Raw genomic sequence first — 25,725 nt, 5'->3', positions numbered from 1 at the left:
CCACTTATTTGTATCCTGTTGCAATGCAATAACAATCATTTACAATGTGTATACCCCTGTAACTAAATAACCCATCAAATGCAAATGAAGGAAAGGCTAATTTCAAAGCAAGTGGCCATTCCTCACTCACCTTTATCAAAGGAAAAGCCACATGAGTCGTGTCGCTGTCAGCTTGTTTTCTGTGAGAAAAAGCTTGAAAGATGGATTCTGGGAAAGATCCTTCAGCTCTGGACCGTATGGACTCTTACAGGGAAGCGTACCAGATAAAAGGCGGAGATCCCCTGAGAGAGTCTGGGTACCCTGACCAGACTTTTGGGAAACTGGCAGTTTATTACATCATTGCCATCATTTGGAATTACAGACGGTGATTCACCTGTACATATATTTTACCTGCTTTAACATCTCAATAACGCTCATTTCTTTTTCTTAGCTAATAAAGCTTTAGTTAGTTTACTACAGAATTGACTATTAGCGTTGTCTTTGGTGTATGATCTGAGTACAGTACCAATTGTTCTAGGGTAAGTGACCGGTCTCTTGGGACTCAGAGCAACTTGATGTGGTGTGAATTTTGGTTTAAGTGACCATTATCACTAAGTTTGGTTTGTCTGGGTGACCAGAGAGGCTGGACAATCAAGGGGACAGTCTGTGACTCCATGCTAAGACTGGGATAGTGATCTGGGAGCTCACATTTGTTACTGGTTTGGTGAAATCTGATTATAGAAGACACCGCCAGGTAGGGGTGTCTGCCCCGTTTTTTGACAGTCTGCCCTAAGGTCGGCACTCACAGTTGTGAGCCACTCGAGACAGTGTGACAAGGGTGTCCCATTTAGTCCATTTACACCTGTCATGTAATAAACCATAAATCCAGTGACTTTGAATCCATGATTTGTAATGGCTAGCGAAGTTATGAATGGGAGCTTCAATTCATAATGTTGTCCTATGACTGTAGAGGTGTTAACTGGCCACTTCACCTTGACTGGTCCCTTGAAATAGGGGTTAGCTACTTCTGCTAAACAATCTGTTCCGCCTTGTATTTAGCTGACACACCCTGAGTACCTTTCCCAGAGTTCTGAGTAAGCTGGAAAGCTGGTCTCTCTCACCAATAGCCAGCCAAGTCCAATAAAAGATGTTCCGTCCCTGCCCCCCGCCTTGTCTTTCTTCTCCAGCTCAGCGGTGGACAAAAGGCACCTGTGTCAATAATGTCATCTGATGCCTGTGGAAAAGAAAAGCCATTAGTTAAAGTGACCCTGCAGCCAATGTTCGCTCTAATTTTTCCCATCTATGTGCGGAATGAATGTTATGTGCACCAACATGGAGGTGATGTGTAGTGGGGGTGGGGCCGAGGGGTTTGGGGTGCAGGAGGAGGCTTAGGGCTGGGGCGGAGGGCTGGGATGTGAGGGGGGGGTAAGGACTCTGGCTGGGGGTGCAGGCTCTGGGGTGGGGCTGGGGATGAGGGGTTTGGGGTGCAGGTGCCCGGGGCTGCAGCAGGGAGAGAGGACCCCCTCCAGCCCTCTCCCCAGCCGCAGGGGCCCCAGGGGAGAGGTGTGTCTCTCTTCTCTGTGCTGCTGCTGCCCCGGGGCTGGGGGAGTCGCTGAAGCTCCGCACGCCCCAAGCTTGCCTCTCACCCCACACCCCTGAGTGCAGTGTGCACGGCTGCGCACCTTGGAGGGAACGTAGCCTGCAGCGATAGCATGATGGGCTGCCTGTGCATCATCATCCCAGCGACTCCATATCACGGGGACATGGTTACGAGTATCACAATGATTCCCCCCACCCCAAACTGCAGGTTCCCCCAGAAGTTTGGCTGCAGAGACAGCCAAATGCTGCTGCTGTTTTGGAGAAGGGAGGCTCTCAGCTGCCAACTCTGGGGCTGGAGGGGCAGCTCCCACTGCTGAGTGGGGAGGCAGCTTTTGCACCCGTTTGTGGAGCCCCCACCCCCACTGTTGTTAGGGTGTCCAGCTCTGGGGGGGAGGACAGGGGGATGGACTGTCATGTGAGCAAATGTACTGATGTGGGAGGGTAAAAGTTTGCAGGATCAGGTGCAAAAGGGGGAAGTGGAAGTTGCCAAATGCTGCCAGGTACAAAGGGAACAAACTGGAAGTAATGGGGGTAGGGAGATGTTCTCTCCCAGTGCTAGTGACTGTGGCTTGTACCATAGGAGGGGAAATGTTTGTAAGTAGACGGGTGCTTTTTAAATGGGTGAGGTCCCTTTAAGCCTAAATTTCAGTTTCCTGGACTCATTTATTTCCTTCTAGCGGAAAGTGAAGAGCCTGTCGACAAGAGAAACGAAACTGGGAGAGATTAAACGAACAGCAGCAGGGGAAGAGCTTGGGTGAAGGGGTGGAGCAAAGGGATGGGGATAAAAAGGGGCAGCTGGCTGGCTTGGGTCCTGTAGCAGCTACATCCTGATCTGCAGGGAGGCTGCTTGTCCTCGGCTGTGCAAGGTAAAAAGGGGGCGCAAGCTGTCTGCTCAGTAACGGGGTAAATGCAAGGTCATTACATTGAGCTGGAGAGAGAGAGAGAGACTCCGGCTTGAGCAGGGAATTTAGGATTTTAAACTCGTCGGAGTGACGTTTGGGGTTGGGAAGAATTTCCCCCTGGGTCAGGTTGGCAGAGACCCTGGGTTTGTTTGTTTTTTTCCCTTCCTCTGCAGCATGGGGCGTGGGTCACTTGCAGGTTCAAACTTGCATAAATGGTGGATTCTCTGTAACTTGACGTTTTTAAATCATGATTTGAGCACTTCAATAACCCAGCCAGAGGTTGGGGGATCTGGTCCATGACAGGAGTGGGTGGGTGAGGTTCTGTCACCTGCAGCGGGCTGGAGGTCAGACCAGATCAGTGGTTCTCAAATAGGGGTATGGCTGCCCCTGGGGTGCTCGAGGTATTCCAGGGGGCACTCAATCATCTAGACAGGTTTCAGAGTAGCAGCCGTGTTAGTCTGTATCCGCAAAAAGAACAGGAGTACTTGTGGCACCTTAGAGACTAACAAATTTATTAGAGAATAAGCTTTCGTGGGCTACAACCCACTTCTTCGGATGCATATAGAGTGAAACATATATGAGGAGATATATATACACACACATACAGAGAGCATGAACAGGTGGGAGTTGTCTTACCAACTCTGAGAGGCCAATTAAGTAAGAGAAAAAAAACTTTTGAAGTGATAATCAAGATGGCTCAGTACAGACAGTTTGATAAGAAGCAAGTGTGAAAATACTTACAAGGGGAGATAGATTCAATGTTTGTAATGGCTCAGCCATTCCCAGTCTTTATTTAATCCTGTGTTGATTTTAATTAAAGAAAAAGGTAAAAATCATCTCTGTAAAATCAGTATGGAAAATAACTTTACAGGGTAATCAAACTTAAAGAACTCAGAGGACCCCCCTCTGTCTTAGGTTCAAAGTACAGCAAACAAAGATAAACACTCTGGTAAAAGGTACATTTACAAGTTGAGAAAACAAAGTAAAACTAAGACGCCTTGCCTGGCTTTTTTACTTACAAGTTTGAAATATGAGAGACTTGTTTAGAAAGATGGGGAGAACCTGGATTGATGGCTGGTCCCTCTCAGTCCCAAGAGCGAACAACGTCTTAAAACAAAGAGCACACACAAAAGCCTTTTCCCCCCCCCCAAGATTTGAAAGTATCTTGTCCCCTTATTGGTCCTTTGGGTCAGGTGTCAGCCAGGTTACTCGAGCTTCTTAACCCTTTACAGGTAAAAGGATTTTGGAGTCTCTGGCCAGGAGGGATTTTAGTACTGTACACAGGAGAGCTTCCCTTTATAGTTATGACACGCCCCCCAAATCACAGATAGTGTTGGACGTCCGGTTCCACACTGGCTGTGATTTTTTTCCTGGAGCTCTAGGAGAAATATATGTTTCACTCTATATGCATCCGAAGAAGTGGGTTGTAGCCCACGAAAGCTTATGCTCTAATAAATTTGTTAGTCTCTAAGGTGCCACAAGTACTCCTGTTCAATCATCTAGATCAATGTTTCTCAACTGGAGGGATGCAGCCCCCAGGGCAGGGGTGGGCAAACTTTTTGTGTCGAGGGCCACATCTGGGTGGGGAAATTGTATGCAGGGGGGTGGTGTGCGTGAGGGAGTGTGGGGAGTGGGAGGGGGTGTGGTGTGCAGGAAGGGGCTCAGGGCAAGGGATTGGGGCAGAGGAGGGGTGCGGGGTGTATGAGGGGGCTCAGGGAAGGGGTTGGGGTGCTGGAGGGGTGTGAGGTGCAGGCAGGGGGCTCAGGGAAGGGGGTTGGGGTGCAGGAGGGATGCAGGTGCAGCAGGGGGCTCAGGGCAGGGGGTTGGGGTGCAGGGTGTATGAGGGGGCTCAGGGAACAGGGTTGGGGTGCAAGAGGGGTACAGACTGCGGGAGGGGGCTCAGGGCAGGGGGTTGGGGTGCAGGAGGGGTGTGAGGTGCAGGCAGGGGGCTTATGGCAGGGAGTTGGGGGGGTGGGGTGCAGGAGGGGTTCAGGCTCTGGCCAACTTACCTCAAGCGGCTCTGGGGTGGCAGCGGCAGGCACCGGGGCCAGGGCAGGCTACCTGCATGCCTGTCCTGTCCCCAGCCCCACGCTGCTCCAGGAAGCGCTGCAGTCCCTGAGGGGGTGGGGGGGGTGAAGAGCTCCATGTGTGCTGCCCTTGCCGTGCCTCCAGGTACCTCCCCTGAAGCTCCCATTGGCCGCGGTTCCCCGTTCCCGGCCAATGGGAGCTGCGGGGGGGGGGGGGGGGGGCGGTGCCTGGAGGCAAGGGCAACGCACGGAGCCCTCTGCGCCCCCCCTCGCCCGGGGGCCACTTCTGAGAGCGGCGTGGGGCCCACGGCGCCACGGGGGGCAAACCCGTGGGCTGGATCCAAAGTGCTGAGGGGCCGGATCTGGCCCGTGGGCTGTAGTTTGCCCACCCCTGAGCTAGGGGGGGTCACGGGACAGGTTTTGGGGAGTTGCCAGCTCGGCACTTGCATTAGGGGGTGGCAAGCAGGGCAGTTGTCCCGCGTTCCATGCCACAGGGGACCCCACGAAGCTAAGTTACATCCTTCAGCCCCCTGCCTGGGGCTCAGGCTTCAGACAAGGCTCACGCCTGACAAACAGGCTCAAGTATCACCCTGAAATGTACGTACAATATTTCTATCCCAGTCGATTTATTTTATAATTGTATGGTAAAAATGAACGTCAGCAATGTGTCAGTAACAGTGTGGCTGTGACGCGTCTGTATTTTTATGTCTGATTTTATAAGCAAATAGTTTTTAAGTGGAGGTGAAACTTGGGGTGCACAAGACAAATCCGCCTCCTAAAAGGGGCACAGGAGTCTGGAAAGTTTGAGCCCCACTGGACTAGCTGATCACAATGGTCCCTTCTGACCTTAAAGTCTATGAGACATGAGCCTGGCTCATAATGCCCAGCCCCAAATCCTGGGGAATAGACTGCTTGTTCTCTCACCTCTTCCACGAACACACTGGAAGCTTGAGGACCCTTTGGGGAAGGTTAGCGTTTACCGGTCATCTCCAGCAGAGGGCAGTGGTGCACGCGCACGCCTCCCTCCCCCAATTGACTGGCAGGCAGCGGAATGGTAACAGAGCGGAGGGCTGGTGTCACTTTTGTACCCACAGGTGCCTAAGAGGAAGAAAACCCCCCTCGGGCGCCATGTGGCAGCAGTCCCAGCTTCTCTTCCTGCTGTGTCTGGTTCTGTCCGGCGGCTCTGCTGACAAGTTTACAGGTCCGTTTAGTTTTGCTTATTTCCATTGCCCCCCAAAATCAAAATCCGCTTGGTGCGGGGGCCGGGTGCTACGTGGACAGACAGCGCTGGGGACTGCGCGCTTCTGCTTTCTCCTTGCCGTGGGCAACGGCATTGATTGCACAGAGGCAGCTCTGCCATCGCCCTACCCTGGAAGTGAGTCCCCATGGCCTGTGCTGTCCTTGCTCCCTTCCCTGCAGACCCCGAAACTCCCACGTGTGCACGATGGATGCTTGTGTGATAGCCACTGTCATGCTATAGCATCATAGGCTTGCATGGTGTCTTAGAAGTGGCCTCGTAGCACTAAGGTCTCTAGTTAAGGCTGCATGACGGCTTCTCTTCTCGGGAGCTCCCAGCTTCCTGAGACATTCCAGACCTGGCCTCTGCCCAAAAATGTGTGTTTTGGTTTTTTAAATGGTTTTTCGTTGGTGACGAATCACAGCTCATCTCCTTCTGAGCACAAGAAGAGGGGTGGGGAAAATACTCTTGTGACCTTTCTGTAGAGCAGTGCCATACGTGAAACCCAGGGCATAAAATGCTGAGCTCTGGGACCTGATCCTGCCAGTGGGTCGCTGCACCCACATGGATCCTCACACTGGATCAGGCCCTGGGTGTGGAACTAGCCCTCGCTTAGATGCACCTCTGGGTGTTCCAGAGAAACCTGGCTTTGATTGGACCAGTGTGGCAAGTACAGAAACATGAGCAGAGATGAGCACACAGATAAGGTTGGGAAGGGGCGGGGGGAGTCGTACAATACCGTGTTATTTGTGGTATTAAAGGCTGTGTTGTGATAAATACGCACAAGAGTTACAGGTTCTGAGCCCAACTTTAACTGTAGCCTTTTCTGGCTGGAAGGCCCGATGGGTCAGCACCCAGATCACTGCTTCACCCAGGAAAACACGGAGACGAGACCCCTGCCTCTTATAGTTTATAATCTAAGATACTACCCTCTGCACCCAGAGAAGTCACCCGGGGCTCTGCATGAGTGTCGGTGTTCCCGTGCATGGATCCGACTGCAGGATTGTGGCCTAAACAAGCCTCTCTCCCCCTGCCAGAATCCCTTCTTATTTTGGATGTGCAAAAATAAGCAAACATTAAAACACACATGCTCCCCCACGTGCCCTCTCTAACCCAGAAGCCCCAGTAACGCTCAAACTGTTTCTCTGTCATTCTCTTTAGATGATGAAGAGGAGGATGGCTGCACATTAATAGATGCTCTCCCATACGTGGTCGTGGGAGGAGGTGGGTTATTAATGCCCCTCCGCAATGGAGGCCGGGGGTGGGGGAGGGAGGGGGCAGAGGAAAAGGTGCATTATCCTGGACCAGTCCCATCCATACAGCCCAGGGTAATAGTAGATGGTTTTGTAGCAGGGTGAGTGTGTGTGTGTGCTGAGTTTTAGTTCTCCTCACAGCACAAGGCGGGGATGGGAGGGGAGAGCAGCTGAAGTCTAATGCTGCAGACAGTCCTTAACATGCTATATGACCCCCTATAAACCAAACAGGGCCTTCCGCCTCTGCGGTGAACGCCTCGCTCGGGCTGGGTGGTTTGGGCTTCGAAAGGGGGCTGAAACAGAAACGCCTCTGATCTAATCTGTCTCTCTCTGCTCCAGCTGCTCTGATGTACGCGGGACCAGCCCTGCTGGCTACATTGGGGTTCCAGGCCACCGGCATAGCAGCCAACTCCGTGGGTTCCTGGCTGATGAGCTGGTCTGCCATAAGTTCAGGAGGCGGCGTGCCTGCAGGGGGAGTCGTGGCCACGCTCCAGAGCCTCGGTAGGTGGGACGTGCCCCGTGCAAGGAACACTTCAAACCCAGCCTGGGCTTTTAAAGAGCTTATTCCCCTTTCATTTGCCTTTCACTCAGGATCGCTAGGATGGGGGGTGCTTTGTAAGAAGAGCAGGGGGCTGGGAGTTGTGGCACTTGGGGGGCTTTTAGTGCTAGAGGTCCCAACTGAGACCAAACGCCCCTCTTGATCGGTATGGTGAGAGAACCTCTGCCCCGGGGAGTTACCGTTCTAAATAGCCAGGGCAGAGGGTGGGGGGCAGCAGAGACAGTGGCAGTCACTTGCCCAGGTCCTGTACAGTGGAGCCAGGAACAGAAGCCAGGAGTCATGACGCCTGCTCGTGAAACAGTTGAGGTCAGATTGGGACCATGTGACTCTCCCTAATATAGCGACAGAGTCCAGGCTGGCTTCTCGCCTGGACAGTGCGGGTGTTGGATCTGTTCCTTGTCCACCGCCGGATTGACTGGGGTCTGCGCTGGCTATTCACTAGCCTTTGTTCTGTGTTCCTTCCAGGGGCTCAAGCAGGCAGCGTGGCCTGGGGGTCGGTCGGCTCCAAGCTGGGCTACACCGTCCACCAGAACTTCATCTGCGGCAAGAAGCAGAAGTCCAAGAAGCAGTAATCCCCCTCCCCCGCAGCTCTCCTCTCGCCGGCTGTCGGGAAAGCTACCTCTGGGCTCGCCATACCGAGCCTGGGCATAGGCATAGTTTGACTTCTGTATTTGGGGGAAGGGGTTTGATGTAATTCTCCAGGTGTCTGCTCTAATTCCTACTGAAATCAATAGGTGTGTTTGGCCAGGTCTACACTACCCATGTACTGCGGTATAACTATGTCAGGCGGGTGTGAAAAATCCACACGCCTGAGCAACAAAGCTATACCAACCCCAGCCCCCCGGGCAATCTGGGTGTGGGAGCTCGGTGGGGTGTCTGGATGCAGGAGAGATCTGGATGCAGAGGGGCTTGTTGGGGGATTCCAGGTGCAGGGGGAATGGGACTCTGTGGGGAGGGGGGTCCAGGTGAAGGTGGTTGGGGCACAGCAGGGTGGGTCTGGGTGCGGGGGGGGCATCTGAATGTATGGGGGTTGGGTGGACCGGGGGAGGGCAGCTCCCTGCACAGTGACCCCTCCCCCCCCCGCCCCCCCCCCCCCCGTGGCTGAGGAGCGATGGGGGGCAGGTAGTGGGGGGGCAGGAAGCAGCTTTGGAGGGAGGGGGTTGCCAAAGGTGGTTGATGCAACCGTTAAATGGTTCCCCGAAGAAAGCGCCTGAACAGACTGTGGCTATGGGGTTTAATCCTTTCTGGGCTGGGGAGTGGGAGACCGGCCAGCAGCCTACAAGAGGCTGCAGAGGAAAAATTAAAAATAAAAATAAAAAAAAAAAGGTTTGCAGACAGGAATCGGGATCGTCGTGTTGATTGACCACACGGTGTATGTCCATCATTCCCCTGGCCGGCAGCAGCAGGAATTGCAGCGGAAGTGCCCGGGGCTTCCTGCCTCACACGGTCCCTGTAGTGCTCTAGACAGGGCATGGGGGAGCTGCTGCTGGGCAATCATAAGGTATGTGCCAGGCTTCTTCCCCTGGAGTACAACCTACTTCAGAGCCCCCCACCTCCCAGCACAGCAGCAACCCTCTCTCCCCGACCCCCACTCACCCGATCTGCCTGGCTCTCGTCTCCTCACTGAAGAGGACTGGTCACTGCGCTTCTGTTCTCCCCTTCAACAAGGCCCTGCCCATGTAGGGGAAACTGACCAGCACAGGTAAGCGCCCTGTGTCAGCCGCTCATGCCTTCCCCCAAGTTCCTCTGTGCCCACCCAAGAGGGTTGGGGGAGGGGGTAGCAATTCCTTCCCCAGGTGCCTTGTGCCTGTGGGTCAGTACCCAGCCCATGTGATGAAACTGACAAGCACCGCAGGCAGAGAGCTCCTGGCATCACCTCTCCCTATGTTCCTCCACGGGGAGGAAGTAGGAGGCAACTGCCTTGGCCTTGTATAGTTTACCTCCCCCCCGCCTCCCCCGCGTACTACCCCTCCCCCCAGCACTCTCTACCTATGAGCCTGGGCCCTTATTGAGGGCACCAATGCAGCACTTAAGGTGATTCCATTTTTGTTTGTAGCTACTCCAGGGCAGGATCCGTTCCCTGCCTGTCTGTTGCTAGCACTGGAGTGGCTAATAGTCCTTCCCTCCGGTGCCTACAGCCCCTGGACATGCACAGGGTCTTACATGAGTTTCAGTGCAAGACCATGTGGACTCACTCCACATAACAGGAGTGGTGGCCCTTACGTCCTGCATGAGTGCCTGTTCTCTGGCCTGGCCACTGACCTGCTCATGTCCTGACCCTTCAGCAGCCAAAGGGCGCCGGCGATCAGGAGCCCAATCCTGCAGACCTCATGTGGGCCACCCTCCTTCAGCTGAGGCGTCTCACTGCAGCCAATGAATGCAACAGCAGCCCCCCCCTTTCGCTCTGATGGGAGGAGCGAGGGACGGGGGGAGGGAGCACCCACCAGATAAACCCTGCTGATGACTCGCCTTTAGAAACCAGAGTGCAATTTAGATAGAGAAATGAATCATTCACCTGGCAAGCTCCAGCAACCCCAGCATCTTAGGAGTTCTCCAGGGTCTTCTGCCTGTGATGAGACTGTATCGCCTTTGTTCTGCTGTGCCCCACCTGCTTTTGCGCACAATCTGAGCACTGTAGGAGCTCTGCCAGCTGGGGAAGGCTGGAGTTTACGGTCCGACTCCCTGCAAGGTACTCAGTTCTAGTGATGGCCAAAGGCCCTGTGCGAGACGGGGCAGAACTGCTACAGAGGTGAATGCTCCAAAGGTCCTTAATACTCCTTCGGTTTCCATAGAAAATGGATAGTGATTCCCATGAGGAGTACGAAGCTCAATCTCCCCCCCCCACCCCCCAGAGGATTGTGACCAATGTAGCGTAGGTTGTTTAATTAGATGAGCTAAATTAAGAGACGCTAAACATCACTGCTCCAGCAGCTGCCTTTTGTTGTTGCACCTCCCCCATCCTCTATCCCTCTCCTTTCAAATGATAAACTTCCACGCGTAGGGATTGTGGGCAAGACTGCTGTCATTTGCGCCGCTGTAACTCTGGTGTTACCCCATTCTAGCAGATGAGAATCTGGCCCCCTGTTTGTACCTGTTATCAGAAAAGCAGCTAGCCTACAGTATGTGAATGCTGCCCAATAGACCCTCCAAAGTCTCCGCAATCTTAATGATAGATAGTGCCTCGTTGTTTACTTATACCTACTCTCCCATCTGTTGTCTCTTGTCTTAAACTTAGATTGTAAACCCCTGAGGACAGGCACTGTCTTTTTGTTGTTTGTACAGCGCCCGGCACAACAGGGTCACGGCACATGGCTAGGGCTTGCAGACGCTACAACGAATGATGTGACGCCTGCGGGTTGCAGTCAAACATTTTCTCCCGTTAAATGATCTGAGATGCGGTTGGGGTTTAAGACAGAGCCAGTTCGATAGACTTCATCCTTTCGTTCTTATTCTGCGTGTGCATTGAGGGTGCTTATAGCAAGAGCTTCTCTAGGGAGATTCCTCGCTTGTTCTGCGTTCGGGACCCTAGAAACCAGCGAGGCTGGAAAAAGACTTTTCTGGCTCTCCTTTTTTCTCCTGGCCTGAGCAGTGTCACTGGAGACATGCCGGCTTACGTCATGTAAGTCTCAATCCCCAAATCTTGTGCAGAGGGACTGAATCTAAACATCATAGGCGCTTTATTTCCCCCAAAGAAAAAGAGAAGAGAAATACCAAACCTATCTGCAAACTGCCATCGGATGCAGACTGCTTGGGCTAGATTTTCAAGCGCTCACCACCCTCCACGAAGGCCAGACCCTTGAGATCTCAGCCGCTCCCTTTACGATCCTTATGGCCTGACTTTGCACAGAGGCCTCTTGAAAATCTGACCCCAAGGGTGGAGGCCGAGCCCTGCTGAAAACTGGCTAATGGAGATGGTAAAATACCAGCCTTGGGTCATCAAAAGGGCCTTCGCTGTGGTAGCTTGGCATTCAGACAGAGTACAGCTCGATTCAGAGGGAATTACTTTGCCGCACGGGCGGTGTTTAATAAAGTAACACATTGCATTTCTGTAGCAACCCCCACCCTAGGATCTCAGAGCCCTTTGCAAAGGATATTGAGCTGTGAGATGGGCCGATATTCTCATCCACATTTTACAGCAGGGGGAAACTGAGGCAGAAAGAGGGGCAGAAGGTCAGTGGGAAAAGAGTCCAGAAGTCCTGACTCCCACCTCATCTTTCCTATAGCAGGACAAGCAGGGGTTTAAGTAGGTAGAGCTCTCATTGGTCCATCCAAGGAAAAGAAGGAGCTGTGTGTGTGGGGGGGGTGCTCTCCTGCTTTAACCCCTGGGGGGACACTGCCTGCAGGGCTAGCACCTGGAAATGAGACTGAATTGCAGGCTGCAGTACCCCAGTAGCACGCGAGATCCCAGCTAATGGCCAGTTCCCGGTTTACTAGCCCCGCAGAAGGGCTGTTTGCAGTCAGTAGGTCCCCACAGCATCAGTAGAGTCCCCAGAGAGAGAGGTTGGCTACTGCGGCCTTATTTTCATGTCCACGTATTTGTAAGAGTAGTGGTACCCCTTCCCGGTGGACCAGTTGATCCCGTTGGCATAGGAGGTGTGTTCACCTTTGAGGTACAGCCCGTTGAGGTTGGAGGAGTGGCACTCCCCATACCACCAGCTGCCTTTGTAGCGGATGGCACAGCTGCCCCCAAAGGTGTCGTGGTCTTTGTCCCGCGTGGAGAACCCCAGATTGTTGTGTGCCGAGAGAGAATCTCCTGCAAGGGGAAGAAGGCAAATACACACCGGGCTTGGCCTGCGGCATCTTCATTCCATGCCAAACTCTCGGCCTTCCCATGAGGGCAAAGGCTTTCCCCAGCTGGAGTCATAATAAAGAGCCTTGCCTCTAGGTCACCGGTTCAAATCCAGCCCCTGTCTCTTTGCATATTATTATTCATTAGTAGGAAGCATCCTGTATGGGGCCTGGATTCCCACCTTGCACAGTCATTTACACTTGTGCAAAGACTCACCGGTCTGATCTGGCAGCGTTTGGGTGTAAATGCTGACCCAAGGTGCAGGGACCATGGAGAATAAGGCCCTAGTCCTGTAGTTCTTCCCCAGGCTGTCTGCTGGCTGGTGTGAAATGAGTTTGGTGGGTCACAGGAGACAGGCGGTGCCCATACACCACTGGAGCCCCCAGCCCCACTCACACCCTGGCTGGAGCTAGCACTGGCCCAATAACATTTACTAGATGAATTTTGCTACGTTATCCAGATAAAGTCGCCTAGAAATTCCCCTTCCTCCACCAGTTCTAGCTGGAAACTCTCGGCAGAGAAGCCAAGGCCTGAGCGGCCTGCGGACACTGGGCTGCCTTCCCACTCCTAGAGCTGGTCCCTCCAGGTCTGGGCTGAGGCACTGTGGACATGCAGGGGGGATGCTCCTGCAGACACCGCCCCGGCTGGACTTGGTGCGTGGACACGCAGGGGCTCTGGTGGGGGCAGGTTGGGGCTCTTCACCAGTGCTAAGACAGTCACAATGGGGGGCTGAGGAATCCTAGCCCTGCCTCCCCGCCTTGCACAGCTGGTATTTCATCCTTGGGAACCACCAGTGGCGGCTTTCCTATGTGACAACCCCAGCAGCCTATCCCCACTCGAGGCGTCTTCCCCCAGCCAGGTGGGGAAGGTGCTGGGCCCCGCCCATTATCCTTGTGATCGAGAAATCCAGGCAGTAGCTTGCAAACTCTTAGGGGACGTCTGCACGGCAGCTGGGCAGCGGGATTCCCGGTGCAGGTAGGTGCACGCTAGCTTTGCTCGAGGTCGCACGCTAGAAGTAGCCGGGTGGCTACGGCAGCCCAGCCAGTCGCTCAGGGCACACACCGAGTACGTCCCCAGGACCCCCGGCGGGGTCGTAGCAGGAGGCCAGCCCCAGCAGCTGCGGCCACACGGCAGCTTTCAGTGCGCCAACTTGAGCGGCGCTAGCGCCCGTTCGTCCTCCGGAGCGGGGATTCGCACCCGCAGCGTAGGCGTTCCCTCCGTAACCGTGAGACACCAACGCTGCTTCCTCCACTTCGTCAAGTTTCGCTAACGGTCATGGAGGCGAGGGGCAGGGAGGGCACTGACAGGATCCAGAGACAGTGGTTCCCCCACCCAGCTTTGCTAATGGGATCCTGACCTGCACATACCCTCCCCCTCTTCCTCCAGGGCTGGGCTCCCCCTCCAGCCCCGCAAATGCACCTCAGTCCTGTAGCAGCCCCTTCTGCCTGACAGCTGTTACTGCTCCTCTCCCACGGTCTGGTGGGGTGGCTACTATTGATTTGTCTGTGACATGCTCGGTTACCCTTGTCCTTAATGCTCTGACAGAGTGTCATGGGGAGACTGCAGGCTCAGGGACAGATCCTCAGCAGCCCTCACTCCAGTCTTTTACGCCAGGGAAAGGCTGCCCCCTGGTGACGAGCTAGCCTCATGCAACTAAGCCTTCCCCGTCTGAAGATCTGGGCTCCGCCACCAGAGAGGCCACTGGCCTGAGGGCCTCAACCCTGCATTAGAGGGCAAAGCCGCCAGAGCGAGCTGAAACACTGCGGCACAGATGCCAGGCTCTGCTCAGGAGGGGCCGAGGCGTGGAATAGCAAGGAGGGGGTGCCGCTAGCTGGCCCCCGCTCACCCTGCAGCAGCAGGCCTGAGTGGAAGTCGCTCGGTAACTCACCCATGCTGCCATCCAAGAAGGAGCCCAAGGCGAGCGTGTAGTTTTCCCTTTCGCTCAGCACCTTGAAGCTGGTGTACTTGGCAAACGTGCTGGACTCATTGAAGTCCCTGGCATCAATCCGCAGCTGGTAGGTCCCTGAGGCCGAAAGGACAGCAAAGCATCAAAGTCCCAGCATTGCTGGAGAGAGCAGCCATGGCCCGAGACCAACGCCTTTTCCTCCCACGACGCGGGAGCAGGAGCTACATTCACTGCGGGAAGATGCAGTCCCCCTGCGGGTTGGGGCAGTCTGGGGACACAAGGATGGGAAACCCCGGAGGAAATGGAGGTGGGAGTCTCCCCTGGGCCGGTGCCTGTACAAGAGGGGCTAGGGGCTGTGATGCCATGGTGGGGAACTAAGCCCAGGAAGCACCTGATGTCTGAAAGGGGTCTGGATTTTCCTGATCACACCAGCTCTGAGCCGTCTCCTTTTGGAGCTCACTAGCTACCACCGAGCTCTGTTTGGGGTTAACCCTTTCTAGGAACCCTCCCCAGCATGCTTTGCGGCTAGCTGGCCCTTTAAACTCTGGGGCAGACAAGCTGCTCCAGCCTGGCCTTCTCTTCTTTCCAGAGGGAGATTTGGTAGCGGCCTGTCCCAGGAGGAGGGGCACGCCCAGATCCTGATCCCTGCTATGCTTGTGTAGATCTGGGGTAGCTCTGTTAACGTCAGTGATTTTACGCCTCAGTCCAGCCTTCCCCTGCTCTCTCCCTGTGACTGCTCCCTTCTCAGCTGGGTGGCGAGAAGTCTCCTTACCAGTGCTGGTGAGAAGGTGGATGTTGTCGTTGCCCAGCCAGAACTCCGATGCTTGGTTTCCAAACCCTCTTTTGTAGGCCTCCCAGCCCCGATAGAAATCCACTGACCCATCCTGGCGCCGCTGGAACGCCTGGAAGGCAAGGGGCAGGTCACGCCCAAACTCAGCGAGCCCTGGGGAGCTGGGCAGAACCCAATCCTGCCGCTGAAGCTGCGGGGGGGGGAGGGGGGGGGAATCTCCCAGTGAGTCCAATGTCCATCCTTCAGATCTCAGTGAACAGCAAACAGCTGTCTCCACACTGCAGGATCTTATGTGGTGCCTACCGCCAGGGGCGCCAGCAGGGTTTGGCCCCTAGACCTCCCTCACTACAGGCACAGGGCTCCATGGCTGGAGCACCCAGCAGCTCCTACAGCATCGCTGGCAGCCAGAGTTTCAAAGCACTGAGTAACTGGGACGGGGGGCCAGGGAGCACACCCTTGCTCTGGGGGAGAGGAGACTAATGAGCTCTCCTGGGCTGGTTCAGCTCTTAACGAGGCGCATCTGTAAGGTTTGCTCTGCCTGGAGGGGGCGGGTGGGAGCTTAGACAGGGAAAACAGGCCCTGGAAGGGGCGGTGAACAGGGCGAGGACTGCCATGCCCCCCGAGAGCGCTGACCACGCAGACAGATCAGCCAAGCGGGAGACAGCCTCTGGCCTCACTGCCCCTGCAGTTGCATGGACCAGTGCCCCAAGCTGGAATGAGACCCGAACTAAAGACAGCTGATAAGCCAAGCCCCAAAGGGCTGGCTGCAGAAAGACTGCTGAAGAGACAGGCTCTCTGATTCCCCTCCCTGGCAAGGGAAAGAGAGAGAAAAGGCCCTCCCTTGTTTGTTCTGTCTGGAGAGCCCCTCGTGCGCTACGAACAGCGGGAGGATGTTATAAAGAACGTGGCCTGGGCTCTGGTGGGGACTCCGGGGAGTCTCAGCCCCCCCACCACAGCCAAGGTGCTGAGCTCTTCGGCAAGACTGGCTACCTGGTGCCTACATGAGAGACCAGCTCTTCTGAACATCTCCCCTAACTGGGACCTGCAGCAGAATCTTCAACCTGGTATGTGGACTGGCCGCTAGAGGGGCCACAGACCCACTCTGTGCAATGGGGGGGTAACACCAAGTAGGTGGAGGCATGTGTGGGGAGGTGTATTTCCTCCTGTATCCCCTGCTCCCTGGCCTGCTTGACGGCTAGAAGGACTCACCAGCCAGCCCCCGCCATCCGTTTCCATGTCACAGAAGACGGTCAGCGTTCTCCCCGGTTCGGGGCGGATGGTGTACCAGCCGCTCAGCCCCTCTCCCTGCTCCAGTAGCTCCTTGCAGTTCCTGGCACCTGCCCCTCGGGGGAAACACCAGCTGGGTGAGTTCATTATGGCCAAGGCAGTTAGCAATGTTCAATCCAACACAGGGGTTGGGATGGGGATGGGGGTCCCAGAGCACCAGCCACTCTGACTTGGATGACCCGGGGAGCTGGGCAGGACCCAATCCTGCCGCTGGAGCTGTGGGGGGATCTCCTAGTGAGTCCAATGTCCATCCTTCAGGTCTCAGTGAACAGCAAACAGCTGTCTCTCTCCACTGAAGGATCTTATGTAGTGCCTTCTGCCTACCCCTGAGCAGCGGGAAGAATGAATGACATTGGCTTTCACAGCCATCTGCTGGCTGACTGATAAACACACCCCAGTCAGGGACTCTCAGTACGGGGCAACTAATTTTTCTGTACACTGGCTGAAAATGAAAAATGTCAGAAACTTTTTGGCAAATCAAAAAGGCAAAGAAATGTTCGGTTTGGGTCGAACAGGTGGTTTGTTTGGATTTGCAGCCGCGTTGTTGAGGCCGTGTTGGTCCCGTGTTTAGAGTTTGACCATTTGGAAACGTTTGGCTGTTCTGAATAAAATGAAAGGAAATCTGGAAACAAAAACGGCGGCGTGAACCGAAAAATCCAAGCGTTCATTTAGAAAGGGTCAAGATGACATGTGGGGGGGGGGGGGGTTGTTTTTGACTGAAACAGTTTGGCAAAAGCAACAATTCTGGAAACATTGGTGTCCCGGAAGCTGCATTTTTCACAGAAAAGGCAGTTGCCCAGCTGTAACTCGGAGCTGGTCCCTGGCTGTGCGGGGCTGGGATATACAGTAGCTGGGAGGGGTCTCTCCAGCTGGACTGAATAAACACCTGAGGGTGAAATCAGAACTGCAGGTGGTGAGGAATGAACTAGCGCTGCCCGGCTGTTTCATGCTGGAGCTGATGGTAGATGCATTTGAGGGGCCTTAACTGGGGTTTGATGGTGCTCTGGGGCTCCAGAGGAGTAAACTGATGCTAGAGAAAAGGAAGGAAAATGGGCTTAGCCGGGGCAGCTGTGTTTGGTGGGGCCTCGGGACATTGTTTGGGGGAGGCCGGACTCTCACTTGGTGGCTTTACTTCGTGCTATTAAATTGCAGCTAATGGAGTTAATCCCTTAGCTGGTGTGGTAGCAGCCTATGCTTTTGGTGTGGGAGGTCCCGGGTTCGATCCCCGTGGACGGCCTGTGGCATCTGTTTGTTCGCAGCTTTGTTGGTGCGCGAGGGTAGGGTTTGAGGCTGAGGAAGGCGTGTACCTTGCTGCTGAGAGCTGGCAGAACTGCTGGCTTCTCCTGAGGGAAGAGAGAGACAGCCATTGGTAAGACGGGGCATGCGACAGCTGGGCAGTGAGGGGAGGGCAAGGTTACCGCATGCTCTGGAGAAGGGTGGCTCTCAAATGTCACCTCAGGGTGGTGAAAGGGCCTTGCAGGGGGTCCTGGCAGCAGTGTGGACCTCTGTGAGGCCAGGCTTTCACCCCCAGCCGCTAAGTCCTTCTCCCCGTGCAGGGTAGTGATAATGTCTCTTCTCCAGAGCAGAGGCGGGGAAGGCGATTAGCTCTGGGAATGCAGCACTCAGACCAGTTTGCAGGCAAGAGTCCAGACATGGCAAGAGAGTTCACAGGGTGCAGCCGGGGGATAGAGCGGTGAGGCTTCCCGAGAGGCCCAGTCCTGCATCCCATCCTCCCCCAAAGAGTCCCATTGAAGTTACCTTTGTCTCCTTTGGGTCCAGCCTTCCCCATTGCCCCAGGGGAGCCCTTCTCGCCTGAAGAAAGAGAGCAGAGGCATGGACCTGGTTCCCTTTATTGTGCCTTTAGCGCTACCTGACAACAGCCTATAAGAGCCAGGCCATGCGGCTGGGGAGCTGGGGGTGGGGAGCAGACTGGATGGGGATTTCTAAGGGGACACAGAGCCTTTTGCTTCTAGGTCATGGGTTCAAATCCAGCCCCGGTGGGTACCATTTATTGGCTCGGGTGAAATGAATGAGCGGCTCAGCCCAGTTCCTGGTGGACAGGGGTGTCCGTGCTAGAAAAAATAGCAGAGGTCAAGGATTGGGCAGGCCAAGGTGCCAGCTAGTCTCTGTGTACGTGGTTCACTCGCTCACGGAAAGGATGTTGTGCCAGTGTTTTAGTGGCAGAGACGACTAGCCAAGATCTGCTGGGCACAGGCTCCTCGCCAGCCCTTTGACATTTCTGCTGTGCATTATCCTGTCCCCACTGCCTCTCTGGTCCATTCACAGTGTAAGCCCTTGGGGGCAGGGACTGTCTGGACAGCACCCAGCCCCCTCCTGCTCTGACCTATTGTAATACACATGATCAGTGTTAATAGTAACACAAGCCTGAGAGTGCAGACGGCCCTGCAGAACTCAAACCTGGATTCTGCCAACCTGTCTGAAACGTTCCCTGCCCACGCCGAACTATAACCCGAATCTAAAAGCTGCTTTCCCTGGCCAGGCCTGATAGGCTCCTCAGTCCAGCCGCTCACACTCACACTCCCCAGTGTGTGTCCCTGAGGAGCTCTGTGTTCTGGTGCAGAGTGCTAGGGCTGTGAGCTTCCTCAAAGCAGTGTCCTGCTGATCTCCCATGAGGTGATCTCCTGCTCTCCATTCTCCTCCTTGGCAACCTGCTCCCCAGACTCTCTGAGCCCGTGCCCTGCCTGTCGGGTGCGTTAGTGCCGAGCATTCACATGGAGTCTGCCCGTCCCTTTGTCTTGCCTGGGTACGGATGTCTGTCTGGCCTGCTTTATATCGAGGCTGTGATTGCTGAGTCCTGACAGCATCCTCTCACCTGGGGGCCCTTGAGGGCCTGGATCTCCTTTAGCCCCAGGGAGGCCGTTTGTCCCCGGCATGCCCGGCATTCCTGGGATCCCTGGCTGGCCCTGGAAAAAGCTCTTCTTGTCCGCTCCGCACTGGGATAATTCCTTCAGCTCTGAAAGAGGCGGAGAAGCAGGCTGGAGTGAGGAGAGCAGGCGCGCAGTGTGGTGGTGTCCTGAAGGTAGCGGTAGCAGCACAGCATGGGGCCAGGAAGTGACCAGGGGAAAGGATCATGCACCTGGGGAGATGCTGAAACTGCAGGATCACGTTTAGTCACTAGGTGTAACCTGGGCTGGTACCAGGCAGACCTGGGTGCGTAGTCAAGTATCTTACAGGGAACACATCTCTTGTCTCTCTGTAGCCCGCTGCCTGTCCATATCTGGTACCGCAGCCTGACCTGCGAGAAGCAGCCCTGCGACCTCCCATGTACAAGGAATATGTGACACTGGGATTTGGCAGGAAGCGTGAAGGGCCTACCTGAACAGTCAGGGCTGGGAAGTCTGCCCAGATCTCTGCCCTCGTTGGCTTAGGGATGTAGTTGGCCATGGTGACTGGAAGGAAGCAACTTGATCAGGAGGCCAAGGGTGAGATTCCCCCTCCCTCCCCCCCCAGTAAGACTAGAATTAAACATCCCCCCACCGGAGGCTCACAAAGCACTTGGCAAATGTGGATAAATTAAACCTGAATTCCCAGGGTGCAGATTGGGGAAACTGAGGCACACGGAGGCTAAGTGCCTGGCACCAGATGACACAGCAAACGGGCGGTGGAGCCAGGAATCGATCCTAGTTCTCCTGACTGCCAGCCTGTGCTTTTACCCCTAGATATCACCCTGCTCACCTGATATGGACAGTAGTGTTGAGAAGCAGGGGAGGGGTCGGGCCCTGTGTCAGATTTCAGCTGGGGATCAATCCCTGCCTGTGAGCGTCGACCGATCTCCCAACTCGGGAGACAATCTGCCCATTTTAAATGTTGGGAAGTTTAAAGTAATAATTAAAACCTGTATTGGGGGAGGGGAGAGAGCTGGAGCTCACTGGAAAGTGGGGATGGACTCATCACAACGTCGCTGGCTATTTTCTGAGCCCCCAAAGATGTTCTAGGCACCTCTCCAACCGAGTAATGAGACTTTCCCTGCCCCAGCAGGTTCCCAAGCAAGATTTAAGAGTATAGAACAGGTGAGGGGCCTAACCAGACTAAGGGGAGGTGGGGGAGGGAGGGAGAGGCAGGACAAACATGGCTGGAGTGCTGTCACCTGGTTACACGATCAATGTACCTGTGCTCCTTGGATCTGTGTGGTGGTGGGGATGGGCAAGTGTTGAGGAGGAGGGAGAAAGGATGAGGCTGGTGTCTGACTTCAGGGAGAGAAGTAACATTAGCCACGTTTGGCAGATGGGGAAACTGAGGCACAGAATGATTCAGTGACTTGTCCAGGGCCACACAGAGAGTCAGAGGCTAGAGCTGGAATGGTCCTGATGCCCTGCTCCATCCTCTGCCTGTTAGACCACAGCTGATCCTCTCTAGACCGGACACAACCTCTGGATTCACTCCTCAGTTCCTTGCTCTCAAGTGCAAAACGTCCCCCACGCATGGCTCCAAGGAGTGACTTCCTGGGCAGTGTCTATGCGCTCCCCAGACAGAGCCCATCCCTCAGGGTCTCCTAGCTTCTCGGCACCAGCAATAGGGAGCCCAGCCCACGGTGTTAGTTGCCGGCTGGGGGAGGCTGAGAGCCTGACGCGGAGGTGAGCACGGCTAAACCCAGCCATGCATGAACCTCTGCTCCAGCTACGGGTGGGATTGCTTAAACAAATCCCTGGGGGTGTGGGTGTCTCTCCCCACCTTCCCCCACCCATGGGGCTGTGGGTGTCTCCCCACCTCCTTACCATTATTCTGATCCAAACCCCTCTCCGGTCAGGTCCTTTCCATGGACTCCAAGGGGCTTTGCCTTGCCTTTCAGGGGCGGGGAGTGGGGCGGACTGACCTGGGAATGTTGTGTGGGAGTTGTATTGAGACTGTCTGCAGTGGGGATGGGATACCAGGGTGAGGCTACCTGATCATGTAACCTGAGCCCAGGATGGGGGTTGGGGCCAGGTGACGCCTTTGGCCCGGGAAGCTGGACGAGGGCTGCGGGCAGGGCCGACGAGAGGTGGGGGGAAGCCGGTACAAATTACTGAGGCCCGGCAGTCCGGAAGGGGGCCCGGCTTCCCCCTCCCCCCCACTTCGGCCCGCCCTTGCTGGGGGGCCCGAAAAAATTCTGGGCCCGGCTTCCCCCCCCCCTCGTCGGCCCTGTTTAGCCGGTCCACCCTTGCTGGGGGGCCCGAAAATTTTTTTTCACCAGGGCCCGAACCCGCTCTCGGCGGTTCTGGCTGGGGGAGGTGGCTGGAGGAGACTGCTGGAGGGGTTTTAGTTTGGAGCTGGCTGGGGAAATGGAGGGAACCCCAAAGCTGAGGGATAAGCTCCCCACCCCCCTGGGGACTTGATTGAGGGATCCTGGTTGTACCTACAAGCTCTGTTTGGGACTGTGTTCCTGTCGTCTAATACACCTTCCGCTTTACTGGCTGGCTGAGAGTCCTGGTGAATCACAGGAATTGGGGGTGCAAGGCCCTGACTCCCCCACACTCTGTGACAGGGAACATCCTGCCTGTCCGGCGGGGAGCTCCTCAGAGATGCGGCTGCCCCGGCAACGTCCCGCTGCGGCTCCTCTTCAGAGCCTGCTCCCTGCTGGCGCCCATGAGCGTCGGACTGAGTTTGGCCCCCAGTTTGTAGAACAAAACGCCACAAAGGGATCCCCAAGGGTGCTGAGTATCCCCAGCCCCCGCTGACTTCAATGGGAGCTCTCCGCTCTGCTCTGGATTCAGCTACTCACGTGCACAGCAGCCGGACTCTGTCTCCTGGGCAAGGCCTGCTCTAGGGCCAGTAGCAGCCATCAGGAACGCCAGGGCGAGGAGAAGGCCCGTGGAAGACTTCATCTTGCCCTGCTGCCCCCACGCCGTTACCCCTCGGGCTGCCTGACTGCTCTGCCTCTTATACCCTGCTGACTTTCCCGGCAGCCAAACACCTGTATTGTGTAATGCCTGTTCTGCGGGGGGGCCAGCCTTTCTCAATGAGCGTGTGGCGCAAGAGTTGGGCTCAGAGGTTCCCGCTAGCTACGGATAAGGCGGAATGCGATATCTCGCTCTCAGTGAGCCTCTGTTTGCGCTTTCGGCCCAACTAAATCCCCTCTGCTGTTTCAGGCAGCTGGAGGGTTCTTCTGAACTTCCTGTCCTGAGCTATGATGTGGCATTGATCATGCTGTTGAACAGCTGCTGCGCTCCACCCCAGAGTTGGCTGCATTCTGGTGGCTGGTAAGTTCATTCCTGTTTGAAAGGCAGCCTGGCTCACGGGAATGAGGTCAGGACTGAGTGCCCCAGAACACCTGAATGCTAATCTTGGCTCTGCCATTGACCCACTCAGAGGCCTTGGGCGTGTCTCTTTCCCCATTTGTGAAATGGGTAACACATGCTTTCCTGCCTCCCTCCCAAAGCTGCTGTGAAAAGGACGGTTTGCCGGGGGGTGTTAGTATTACATTTCTATGGTGCCTTTCATTCCCAAGGACAGCATCTGTCTATCTAACATCTGGAACTTGTAAAGAACCTTCACTACAGCCTTGGCCTTGGCAAACCACATAGACAGGCGTCCCTTCATGCAGCCCATGCAGCCACCTCTGGGGTGGAACATGGTGGCTGTTTAACAGCGCAGAACAATCAACAGCGCAGTTTAGGACAGGAAGTGAAGGAAATCTCATGTCCAAGGAATATTTTAGGGAAGCAGACTGGAAATGGGTCAGAACACCAGGGTTAACACCCCTACCCCTGCAGAAAGTGCCATGGGACCTGGAATGACCATGCAGATCCAGGACCCCAGGGGACTGGCTCAGCACCGAGGCAAAGGGAAAAGCAGCAACCACAACACCGCTAACCCCACCCTGCTTGCAGCACCTGGGTTTCCTCGAAGTCTGGTCAAGCACTGACACAGCCTGCCCCTGCTTGGCTTTGGCGAGGTTATGTGTTTATTGAGGCTGCGCCTACGGACCCACCAGGAATGCGCTAGGAGCTGTACAAACACTCAGCCGAGCTCCCAGCCTGAAGGGACGTGGCTTCGGGTTCACACCTCTCCAGTGATGGCGGCGGGAGGGTAAGGAGCCCTTCAGCTTCGGGGATAATTCCCCTCCCTGCGGAGTTCTGCTGCGCTGGGGGGGTTGGGGTGTTATTGATGCTGGACCAGGACTGAGCTTCCAGAACAGAGGGAGGGGGGAGGAGGAGCCGCCGGGGAGGAACTGGTACCAGCCAGTTGGTGGGGAATCGGGTGTGGGGGTGCCTTAGCTCACAGTGCGGAGGGGTCTTTAGCTGCCCTCTGGCACAACCGAGGCAGCAGCCCCTTCTGGGGCCGGAGGGGAGCAGGCTTTGATCTTGCTCTTGGTCCCAGCAGCGTAAATCATGAGCCGCTCCATTAAAGTCCCTGGAATGACCCCGGTGCAAAGCCCATGCAAGGGGGATCAGAATCAGGCCCACATGGGCAGCCTCCTTCCAAGGTTACGGTGCAGTCCCCTTCCTCGAGGTGTCAGTGAAGGTAGGAGAAGCTTGTCTAGTAGCCATGGGTAGAACTGCCCTGCTCCCCAGGGCTCACCTGCGGCAGAGGCGAACGGTCAGCTGGGCCTGTTCGCTTTCATTCCAGGGAAAGCGACAGTGACTCGAGGGCGCCTGCTCACAAGCAGCCTCTCCGAAGAAAATGAAAGTGCGTCTCAAAGCGGCTTCTGGCCTGGGAAAAGCATCACCGCCCCCCACGTGGATCAAAATCCCCCTGCTGCCCCTTCACGCCCTGCTGGAGGGTCTGAAATTAAACGCAGCTGGCTCCCACTACAGCTACTTCTCCTCCAAGCCAGCACAATATCTACTGCTCCAGCCAGAGAGCCCCACTGGGAACATTAACCAAGCCTGAGAAATCTCATCAGCTGTAAGCTCCAATTTACAGATGGGTAAACTGAGGCCTGGGGTGCTGATGCGGTTTACGCAGAGTCCTGGCATGAGTCAGTGGCAGAGGCGGGAGTAGAACCCAGGAGTCCTGAGGCACAAGCGTCTGCTTGAGCCTGTCCCGTTACCAATGTACAACAGCCTTCACTGGTGCTAAGTTGTGAACTGCCCGCTGATGCACTGGGAAAACCCCGTGCACGCCCCACTTCCTCCTTCTAGGTGCCTCTTGCTGTTTTGTTCTCATTTTACTCCACTGATTGCAACACCCCTGTACCGCTGGGCTGGGGGAGGATTCCTGACTGTCAGTTCCCACTGAACAAACATTGAATTTCTCTGTTTTTCCAAGAGCAGCAGCAATTGGCCCACAGCCTGGCTGCCTTTTGTTTTGCTCACCTGTGCATGCACCAGCCTTAACATCAGTCAGGGCATTTTGGGGACGGGGGGGGGGGGGGGGCTCTGGGGTGGACTGCTCGCTGCAGCTCGCTGGTTTTCTAGCTCCCGTCACAGACCGCTACAGCCTGTGCTCACACTGTTCCTTTGTTACTGGAAATATGTCAGCAATGCTGCCAGGCAAAGTAGGGCTGGGGCAAAGTTCAGCTGCTGGGAGCAAACAGAAATCTACGTGTCCTGAGCCAGGGCAGGCCCGGGGAGACTGGAAGGGGAATTGTTTTTCTTCCCTTTTGGGGGAGGTTGGCCGCAGTGCTTGTTATGGGAGCTGGATGCAAAGTTCTGGTCAGTTCCAGATCAGGTATAAGCCAGCCACTGGTGGGCTGAGGTTTGGGCGATGTTCATCACACCAGTGGCACCACACACCAGACCCCGGGGCAGGTAGAGCCGGGGCGGGAGTAGTTTTGGTAGAACCGGAATGTTCTTGTGACGTTTATTCTGTCGCGCCTTGGATTGATGACTGGTGGGCTTTCCTTAAGGTGAACCCAGGCTGTACCTGCTCTGCTGGTGCGTTCCCGGGAGCGTTGCTCTTTGCTTGCACTATTGTTGAGGACACCTGATCCACCCAGCCCTCTCCTTCAGCCCCAGCCCAGGAAGTCCTCTTAACTCTGGAAAGTTTCCTTGAACCCAAAATCACAGACCGTGTCTGTTCAGGCCCCCACTGGCCATTTCACCCCTGGATGCAGGTGTCCCTCCAGACTGTGTCCAAGGGGTTCCCTGGAGGGAAGGAGAACCCCGAGTGAGGCAGTGCCTATACCCAGGGGGTGATGGCAGGCCCACCCCACCCAAGGCAGAACAGGTTGTTAGCACAATTAACCTGATAGGCGGCAACAGGGTCTGGGAGCAAGCAGACATAGGGTCTGGACCCGGAGCAATGGGCTGGCCCAGGTTCCCCCACCAGACTATCTGGAGTGGCGTGAGAACAGCTGATCGGGGGACTTTGGTATCATGGAAGGGGAGGACGATAGTGACCCGGCCAGAGGCTGAACCACGAAGAGGGAGCACCCTGGCTTCTGGGGGTGGGGGGCACGGTGCGAAGAAGGGGGCGTCAGACTGGAGTGGAGCTAATCTCCAGACGCAGCCACAAG

General features: G+C 55.6%; 2 protein-coding genes across 2 annotated transcripts; one reads left to right on the top strand and one right to left on the bottom strand.

The window, feature by feature from the left end:
* Window positions 1-2,388: 2,388 nt before the first annotated feature.
* Window positions 2,389-8,293, top strand: IFI6 (interferon alpha inducible protein 6). The gene is made up of 5 exons (XM_065421853.1): window positions 2,389-2,444; window positions 5,602-5,708; window positions 6,906-6,968; window positions 7,337-7,498; window positions 8,022-8,293. The coding sequence occupies exons 2-5, from the start codon at window positions 5,636-5,638 to the stop codon at window positions 8,126-8,128; spliced, it is 405 nt and encodes a 134-aa protein (XP_065277925.1). The 5' UTR covers window positions 2,389-2,444; window positions 5,602-5,635; the 3' UTR covers window positions 8,129-8,293.
* A 3,768-nt stretch (window positions 8,294-12,061) lies between these two features.
* LOC135893717 (veficolin-1-like) lies at window positions 12,062-22,150 on the bottom strand. The gene is made up of 8 exons (XM_065421624.1): window positions 22,048-22,150; window positions 19,162-19,302; window positions 18,087-18,140; window positions 17,636-17,671; window positions 16,251-16,384; window positions 15,024-15,153; window positions 14,234-14,368; window positions 12,062-12,309 (listed from the first exon to the last, which is right to left on the bottom strand). Exons 1-8 carry the CDS (start codon window positions 22,148-22,150, stop codon window positions 12,062-12,064), a joined length of 981 nt encoding a protein of 326 aa, XP_065277696.1.
* Window positions 22,151-25,725: the final 3,575 nt, after the last annotated feature.

Source organism: Emys orbicularis, chromosome 23 (genome assembly GCF_028017835.1).
Source record: "Emys orbicularis isolate rEmyOrb1 chromosome 23, rEmyOrb1.hap1, whole genome shotgun sequence".
Taxonomy (NCBI): Eukaryota; Metazoa; Chordata; order Testudines; family Emydidae; genus Emys; species Emys orbicularis.
Note: the sequence above shows the minus strand (reverse complement) of the source record. Positions and strands in the feature narration are given on the sequence as shown.